This window comes from Calidris pugnax, unplaced genomic scaffold (assembly GCF_001431845.1).
Source record: "Calidris pugnax isolate Ruff unplaced genomic scaffold, ASM143184v1 scaffold1, whole genome shotgun sequence".
Classification (NCBI taxonomy): Eukaryota; Metazoa; Chordata; class Aves; order Charadriiformes; family Scolopacidae; genus Calidris; species Calidris pugnax.
The window spans coordinates 4,972,447-4,981,900 of record NW_015090800.1 but is presented as its reverse complement, the minus strand read 5'-3'; the positions used below and the strand labels follow the sequence as shown (position 1 = coordinate 4,981,900).

The 9,454-nt window shown below is 47.8% G+C and overlaps 1 protein-coding gene across 1 annotated transcript in view; it reads right to left on the bottom strand.

Moving 5' to 3' along the window:
- Positions 1-9,454, bottom strand: part of CACNA2D4 (calcium channel, voltage-dependent, alpha 2/delta subunit 4) — a 136,091-nt gene that overhangs the window by 22,022 nt on the left and 104,615 nt on the right. The window contains exons 27-29 of the mRNA XM_014937494.1: positions 5,865-5,926; positions 2,714-2,758; positions 1,693-1,755 (exon numbers count right to left, since the gene is read on the bottom strand). Of these exons, the coding sequence (XP_014792980.1) occupies positions 1,693-1,755; positions 2,714-2,758; positions 5,865-5,926 (170 nt within the window). The remainder of the gene's footprint in view (positions 1-1,692; positions 1,756-2,713; positions 2,759-5,864; positions 5,927-9,454) is intronic.

The following is a 9,454-nucleotide window of genomic DNA, read 5'->3' as shown; positions in this document are numbered from 1 at the left end:
TTTTTCCCTCTTGTGCTTCTGTATTACCCTCTTTGGTTTCATTCTTTCCCCCTCTTCCCCCCCCTTTTTTTTTTTTTTTTTTTTTTTTTTGGCACACCACATCACTAAAGGGGCACTTTTACTGGAATATTCGGCGTGCTAGGTAGGTCATTTTCCCCACAGAAAAAAAGGCTGGTTGTTCCTTGCAATATACCCCCTTGATATATGTCTGTATCACCCACTGGTGCGACTACATTCGTGATTCATTTTGCTTTGTGAGTCTCAACAGTTCTCATCTTGGCCTCTCTGAACTAACTGTGTAGTGCCTGCAGAACTCACAATCTCACCTTTTTCTTTTGTCAGCCTATTTTGAATACACTAACCAACACAAGTCCAGATAGGAAACCATAGGACTCATACAGCTGATGTTTTCTGTCTAAACACCCATCTGAAAATTCCTCTTCTTTCTTTTCTTTCCCATCTACTTTGAGATCAATGCCACTACTTCACACTTCACTCTTTAACCAGAACTTCTTTAACAGCCTCTTGTAAGGGAGTCCACTCAAAGCTCTTAGAAAAACTGAAATGCAGTAGGTCATCCATTCTCCCTTATTTTGTGATTTACTCACACTTGCAAAGAACTATAGCTGATAAAACAGGTTTTTTTCCTTTAGAGAAGCTGTGCTGCTTGTCCCAAGTACATCCATCGGGTGTTCTGTTAATTTATTTCTAATTTCCATGTCAACCTGTTTATCACATCTTGAAGAAAGTAATTTCTGGAATCAGATCTACTGCCTTTTGGAAATATGCATACACTATTTGTTAACTCCAGTACTATGGCAATTTTAAGGAAACTCTACACTCCTATCAGTAACAAAACCACTTCATTTCCCTTATTGTCTACAAGCCCACTCTTGCTACTGACTTATAGTTTTCTAGTTTATGAGACTGTTCCAAAACAACACTTTCTGACCCCCAAATCTATGGCCTTTTATTATTATGAAACAAATAGTTCTATGGTGAATTTACCAGAAAGCAGAAAAGTACAGCTAAACCATGCAGTAGCTGATAGGATTGCCTTTACCCAGGCTGCACTGGATGTCACATCTTAAACTCTGCCCCTTCAGCTCTATAGAAATAGTCATGGAGGTGCTGGCAGCAGGAGGAAAGGAAGCAACTTCTGTTGCTTATATTTTTATTACTATTTGAAGTATTTTTCCTTATTCCTTTCACCTCTGTGAGCAAATCCTCCAGCTCTTCAGGCGTGCTCCTGTTTCCAATTTGCTTAAATGATTTCACCTTCCTTTTTGCCTTTGCATTTTGCTCTTACCGTGCCCTCAGTCTCCTTCCCTGAAGAATGCCTGCTTCGTCTTCAGAGTTGCTCAAAAGCATGCTCCTTTCCCTTCCCTTGTCATGGCACACCTGCCTTCTGGGACTGCCTCTGATCCTCTTTCAGTAGCATCTGCACCGAGGGAAAGGAGGCTAATTTCCTCACTTCTGATAAAAAGGTATTTTGACTAGTCCCTTCCTTATCACCGCAAACTCCTTCCTTACCTAGGACATGCTGTCACTCAGCCGGGAGGCTTCCCCCTCACCACACAGCTGAATTTAATTATACCCCATCCACCCTGATTACACAATTGAACTTCATTTGTTTTAACCAGCTCTGGTGAGTTATTTAGGAACAAGCCAAGCACACTTGTGCTCTCTTACCTCTGCAGGTCTTTTGGAAACAAGTATAAAGCCGTTATTATCAATGAGGAAGCAATTCAGAATCTGTAGAGATGAAAGAGAAGCCACATTAAAGACAGCATTTTCCATGGTTGTCTGGTACATGCTGCTGTGTGCAGGATGGAGCGGTGTGGGCTTGTGCTTATGGCAACAGCCTCGGCGTTTCCATACCTAGCCCCACAGCTCAGCTACCACAGGTTTTAGACAATTGGCATTCCCCTCTCTGCCTCCATTTTGAGGCATTTTTACTTTGTGAGCTGTTTGTGACAGAGATTGTCCCTTTCCAGGGCTGTGTGCAGGCCTAGCAGGCTCTGAGACACACTTAAGAAGACGAGATGTCCTGCAAGAAGCGACAGGATATTTAGAGAGCACTTCTGTTTAATAAAATGGCATCTAATGCTTTCCATCTTCAGATTTCAGAGTTTTACAACCACTCATGAAATAACCCTCTCCTCACCACTGAGTATCAGCAGTGCTGGTCTTGTTTTTATTTTGCTGAGCAGGAAATGGAGGCACGGAGTTTAGATTAAAACCTGTCGGTCTCGCTAGGATGCGGAGGAAATCCTAGATGAACAGAGAAGGGAAATTCTCTGGTGATCCCAGTCTCCAGGGCAGAGGAGCTTCTGTCCCAAATATGCTTGAGACCAAGGTTGAAGCAGCGGAGGAAATGCAAAGAGGGATGTCCAGCGTGTACGTCACGCTGACAGCCACGCTCTTTGGCAGAGCTGGGATGCCAGTGAGATGGCCTTAGAGGAGATGGACTCTCCTTAGAGTCATTGTCTGGAATACCCATGCCCTTTGCTGGGCTCAGTTGACATCTCACAGCTAAGGAGAAGCCCTGAACTGCAGGTTTGTCTCAAGAGCATGAGATCCTGCCCCAGGTGTGCAACCTCTTGTGAGGAGATAACAGGCAACACCTGATTTTTGGGTAGACAAAGATCTCCACAGAGCAGGCAGTCAATCAACCCATTACAAGTATAGAGAAGAAATCTGGGCAACTTACATCGTCCTGACAGCTTAGTGGACAGGCACCGTCCAAGGCACTGCACTGGAAAGGAAAAGCAGGACATTAACCATGGCACGATCTCATCTCATGGTCTCTCCATCGGGACTGCCCAGCTAAAGGTCCAGCATCTCATAAAACTCTTCAATTTAGCTGGTGTTTCCACCAAGACAAAGCTTGACAGCATGCACCAGTGCCACCCCTTGAGTTGGCCACTCGTGGCTCTGTGGACTCTGAGCAACGTCCCCTTTGCTGAGGGCTCTGATCCTGCATTTGCCTCCCTGACACGCTTCCAGCCGTACCTACACACCTCCAGCAGACACCTTTTAATGAAGGGGGCAGCATCAAGCTCTCTGGCCGTGAAAGCAAAGGTTATTGTGCACTGGTGAGAAACCAGCATGCATTTTAGCATCTGCTAGTATCTGGACTAAACACATGGCATAGTATTTTAGATCAGGATACTTCCCAGGCAGGGATTTTTTTGTTGTTGTTGTTGCTGTTGGTTTCTTTATTCTCCAGACAGCTAATGATAAAATCGGATGTGAATGGTGCTCATGTAGCCCAAGGCACCATCCATTTGTTTCATTTAGGATTTCTGCGTACTGAACTTGACATGTGTTTCACAACACTGACCCGGGTGGGGATGCGAGGGGTTAAGTGGTGAGTAATAAAGCCCTTCAGGTGCTTATTGATTTAATAATTGTTTGCTGTGGCTGTGTGTGTCTGTCTCTTTGTGTTATTTTTTAATGCTATTTTCTCTCGTAGCGGAGGGAAGAAAGCTGACATGGTGGTGTCATCTCTGTGCACGGGGTCCCCTTCCTGCCAGAGGTTTTCTGGGGTCAGGGAAGGACACTGACGTGTTGTGTAGCCTGTCTGCTCCCAGCCAGCTGCCCTTTATTTCCATGCAACCCTCACGCACACCCCCCCACCTCTTTCTGGATGATTCTCAGTAATAAGAGGTGAATTTGTCATTTCAAACCACAACAGTACCATTGCTTTCAGTTACAATTTGTTTCTCCTCTTGAGTTTTGCAGAACAAAGCCAATAGTTTCAGGTTTCCATCCCTCCGCTCAACTTCAGGGGAGGTTTGGAGATGTCTGATTTTGTTTCAAGCCCTATGGCTTTGCGATATCGCGTGCTCATGCTCCAGCCCTGACTGGAGCTTTTTGAAGCTCTAGGGATGACAGTTTGAAAACTTCCCTTTAGCCACGATTGTAAGCATCATCTCACTCTTGCCTCACCACAGAAGACTATATCGGGTTGTTGTGTCTCCCTAGACATCTGCAGAGAGGTGGCCCTGTACTTCATCCCTGGTATGTTCCTTCCTTTGGTCAGCAGAGAAATATGGCCACAATGAACCACTATTATGGCCTTGGGGGATAACACAGAGCCCAGAGCTTGGAAATCAGAACAAAAACCCAGGTGAACCAGAGTGGTTTCCCACAAGAAGGGCCCGTGTCTCACAGCATCTTCCTCAGCAGTGTGAGAACCGAGTCTTGCTGCTGCTGCTCTTCAAAACCTGGAGAAGCTCCAGCAGTGCCTGGTCCTGGGCTGGACATGCAGCAGTGGGACCACGGTAAGGAGCCTGATCTGAGAGCACCAACACCTTGCAGGGAGCCCCTGAGGTTGAGGCAGAGCTGAACGTGAGCTCCTTGGTCACTCTGAGACCACATCTACTGCCTTATGGGCACAGCTCACTCCTTGGAGACCAGCCTACTTCACAGCATCCTCCTGCTGTTGGTCAGGTCCCTGAAACGCTGTGACCCAGGGCACTTCCAGCTTTGCCAAAGACACTTAATTACCGTGAAGACAAACACAGCCTATGACAGGCTTGGACTGTCTCCAGCGATTACAGACAAGGGACAGTGCCTATAATATGCTGGCACGCAAACGACACAATTACGAAGCCGAGCTGCGGCGAGGCACGCCGGGATGCCTCCCCGGCCCCAGCTTTTTGTCTACTTACATCACTGTCATTGGGCTGGGAGTCGGGAGGCACAGCGTGGACATCCAGAGTGGCACAGCGTGCGGTGATGTGAGCGAGAGAGAGAGAAAACAAAACCTGTTAGTCATTCCTCTGTCAAATGGTGGTCACGTCCCGGGAAGCTTTTTTCATACCAGCACCTACCAGGGTGGCAGCGTGCAGGCACTTGGCACACAGGCCTGATTTTTGGCTTCTTTAATAAGCCTTCCTGGATTCACTTAACACCCATGTGGGCTTGTTTATGTGAGAACTGCCTGGCTATGGCCCTCAGGAGATTTTTTTTTTTAAAACGAAGCTCTCTGCTGATGCTTCAGGATGTGCTAATGTGCTTTGCAGAAGCCTTTTTTAGCTCAGGTTAGGTTTACATGATCTCCCACCTGTGAGGATGCTCCTGCCACCACTGCCAACTCTGTGCTTCTCTGTTCCCCATGTGTGCTCGCTCCCCATGAGCAGCCTCCTGCCCTCCTGCCTTCTCTGTCGTCCCCGTCTGATGACAGTTCCCTCTCCTGACAGCAGAGATGCTTCTGCTGTGTGCTGCTTCAGCCCCATCAGTCTCACCCCCCCAGTGTCCCTCCCCAAAAGCAAAGCCTGAGGGGAAAGCCCCTGGGTGGGAAGGGGAAGGTGTTTCACTTTTCCTGCCTCTCAGACTAGGGGGGCTGTTCTAATTGTTTCACTTCTCTCAGTCCAGCCAGAGCGTCTAAAATTAGGACAACACTGAAAGCTTATCCCTGGAGCAAACAATTTTTATTTTGGCAAGCTGGTAGCATTTTGTTATCATTATCAAGATGATAGGAGAGGGCAGTAGTTTTTTTTTTTTTTTTTTTTTTTTCCATGTGCCCAAAATTGCAGATTTCCATGAGGTTTCTGAAAGGCTGAATGAGCACAAAACATATTTCCACAATTAAATGTGTCATATGCAGCAGAGCTAAAGCCAGGCCAGGATGCTGACACTGTCAACATGGCATTTGCAGAACAGACTCACGGCTCACACAGTATTAGTGCTGTCGAGGGATTACAGAGATGTGTGACTTCAAACTTATCTATTTCATAAATCTTTTAATATGAATTTCACAAAAGCCGTCATCAAAATGCCACCGTAACAGAGCATCGACCCAGCTGACGAAGGGCATTAAATCATCTCTCTACACGGGTTGCTGACGCTCCTACCTGTTGCATGGCCATCCAAAACTTGCGTTGGAGCAACTCCAGCTTAATTTGCACACCCACCGCTACGGGAAACACAAAGACGAAGAGAGGAATGCGCAAGAGAGAGAAAGACAAACGCAAGTTAGGAAAGGAGGCGACGGGATGGAAATCGCAATCACAACCTGTTTCCAAGCGTGAATGATCAGCATCGGGGGATCAGCGCTGAGTCAGACGGCCAAGGGAGAGTCAGAGGTTTAACAAGGTAGAGGAAAAAGGGACACTGACTGCTGTACCGAGGTGCTGACACCTCTCTCCCACTAAACACTGCAGAGCTACAAACAAATTAACACCATCGCCACCAAAATCCCAGCAAAAAAAAAATATCCCAGGAATCATAGAATCATCTGGGTCAGAAGGGACCTTTAAGGTCATCTAGTTCGACCCCCCCGCAGTCAGCAGGGACACCCCCAACTAGACCAGGTTGCCCAGGGTCTCATTGAGCCTCACCTTGGATATCTCCAGGGATGGGACCTCAACCACCTCCCTGGGCAACCTGTTCCAGTGCTCCACAACCCTCATAGTAAAGAACTTGTTCCTAATGTCTAATCTAAATCTGCTTTTCTCCAGTTTAAAGCCATTACCCCTTGTTCTGTCACTGCAGGCCTTTGTAAACAGGCTCTCCCCAGCCTTCTTGTAGGCCCCCTTCAGGTACTGGAAGGCTGCCATTAGGTTTCCCCAGGTCCTCCTCTTCTCCAGGCTGAACAACCCCAGCTCCCTCAGCCTGTCCTCATAGCAGAGGTGCTCCAACCCCCTGATCATCTTTGTGGCCCTCCCCTGGACCCCCTCCAACAGGTCCATATCCTTCTTATATTGAGGGCTCCAGACCTGCACCCAGTACTCCAGGTGAGGTCTTACCAGAGCAAAGTGGCAGAATCACCTCTCTGGACCTGCTGGCAACACTTCTATTGAGGGTGAGCGCGTGAGCTTTCATCTTTGTCTTTTGTAGATCTACCTGGCCAGAATGGATGTTTCTGATCACCCCAGCATCAACTCCTGCGCCCCACATCATCAATCAGAAATAAAGCAGGCCAGCGGGAAGAAGGGATTAATTTGAAAACCTACCTGTCTCCAGAGGAGACCATAGCGATTTAGACTGTTCCTAAGCCACTACAAAAGCACAAAAATATGAATGCCACTTGATGGAAAAGTGTCGATTAGAAGCAGTGCTTCGTTACCCGGTCCCAGCCTACTGCACGCTCCGCTAAGCAAAAGTGTGTGTGTTTCTTAATGAAGCGCGTCCTAATTTCTCGGCTTAATTTCTCATCTATTTCCAGCATCATGTTCCTGAAGTAAGGCATAGCTCCACAGGAGGAGAAACGGTGCAGGGTCTCCCCAACAGAATAACCTAGCTGTCCCCGGGTAGGTTGCCTGCAAGCACACGTAATAACCAGCACAGCCTGGCACGGTGACGGGGAACAACGGGGCTGTGTGTCAACTAGTTGAATCCAAGAGCTCTGCAGGAATTACAGCCTCAAGCAGGACCTTGAAATAGAATATAAAGTGCAAGTGAGGGAGAAAAAGAAGCACAGAGAGGGAGAGTCTGAGCTTTTTTTTCACAACCACCAATACTGGGCGGATGAAGTGTTGCTGTTTCTACAGATTTCATCTGAATTAGCTTCAAAGGGGGGGGAACAGATCCTTTAAATCTGAATCATGCCATGTGGGTGCTTTTAAGTTAACAGTATGATCTGATGCTCTAATTCAGATGTGTATGAATTAAATTTGGAGTATGCAACGGTATATTTTCTTGCAGCATGTACAGAGACCCTGGCAACCTGGCATCAGCCCTGTCTTCTGTGCCAGTGTCAGAGTCCTTTTCACCACATTCCCACCGCTGGCACATCTCACCAAATCCCATTCACAGGCACCTTTCTTATCCAGCTCTCCCTGCCATATCTGACCCCCTGTATGTGGGAGAAAGGGATGATTTTGTAGAGCTGCCTTGCCCTGAGTCTCACAGAGCACAAGCCAAATAAGACAAAGGAGGGAAAGAAAGGAGAAAGGACGGGGCTGAATCCAGGCAGGGTGAAAATTCATCAGCTCCAGTGGGGCTATTGCAGGCATGGTTTGGCTTGGTGCCCCTGCTGACAAATCGGCAGCCTGTGGCAGAAGGCAAATGGTGCTGTTGCTGCCGAGTCCGATGAGGCCCACGCGTCTGATTTGGTACGTAGCTTTAAATAAATTTGTCGCTATCCTTTAAAACCATCTCAAGAAAGAAGCTATTCCCCTTATCAGAGCAGATCACATCAATGGGACTGAACATTACCCAGCACACAGAGTTTTTAGGAGACTTGAAGAGGAACTGATACCTACATAACTAACCTCGCAACGCAGAGACTTACTCTATGGCCCATGTTTTCTCAAGTGGGAACATCTATCCTCAAACTGTTCTTCAAAAGGAGCTTTGCCCCTGGTTGTGAATCCTTGCCTCTGACCAGGAGGATAAGTAGCATGTACTGAGCCCAGACAGTTGTCTGCAACCTGAGGAAGGAGAGTACCTTGGGGCTTGCCCTGGTGGGCGGTGGCAGGGACAGAAAGCAGAGTCTCCCAGCTCTCTCCTTCCTCTTTCCACATTGCTCACAGCCATGTCTAACCCGTTCGTGCCATCTGTCAGCAACCCTTTTCCTTTGGATGCAGTCTTTGCAGCCCTAACCTCTCTGTAGGGCTTGTGCTTACTCATCTTCTCTGCACCAGCCCCTCCTTTCCTTCCCAGTGATCCAGCCCACATTTCTAGCTATTCCCCATGGAGTCGCAGTAAGCACCACGCTCCTCCCAACATCACAACAGCCTGAAGAAGTCATTGAAAGCAAAGCTGGGGGGTATTCTGCCTTGCTGCTAGGTTTTTCTGTCTGGATGGTACCCACCACAGGGAACCATACTAGAGAGATTGCTCCATGCTCCTGCCTGGCAGCACCACTCCTCACCAGTCAGGGTGGATTGGCAGCTCCCAGCAAGAACTGTGAGAAACTTCCATGTATTCAGGTGACCTGAGGAAGATGTCTAAGCTAAGGAGAAAGAGGCCACAAAAATCCTCCCAGTACGAGTAACAAGTAGTTACCTGAGTGCCTTTAGGCTCTTCGTGAGGATGGGTAGAAAGGAGGAAAGCAGTGATTCAGCCTGAGGTAAGGATGATGCTACAGCTCAGGTGAGAAGGAGAAAACCAGAACAACCTCCTCCTCTCCTTGTTATGGACTATAACTGATCATTAATCAGCCTTTTTTTCTGGTGTCATAGAGCATGCTGCAGGAGCGGGAAGATCTGTGGTCCATGAAATGATGAGTGGCCCTGGAGGGCAGCACAGCAACAACCGTAGAGTCCTCAGAGAGACCATGGCTAATAGTTTTGCTCCTACTAATGTGCAAATAACCTGGGCAACCGTGGCTTCCCAGCAGTGAAATAAAACCTGAGGACAAGCAATGCTGCAAACCTTGCATAGTTGAAAGCTGTTCCACCTTGCTGATGGGCTACCCAGACCTGTGCACAGCTTCCCACCAGCGAGCAGCACCTGCTGCGTGGCTGCAGCTGGGTTTCTCCAGAGTCGTGGAGAGAAG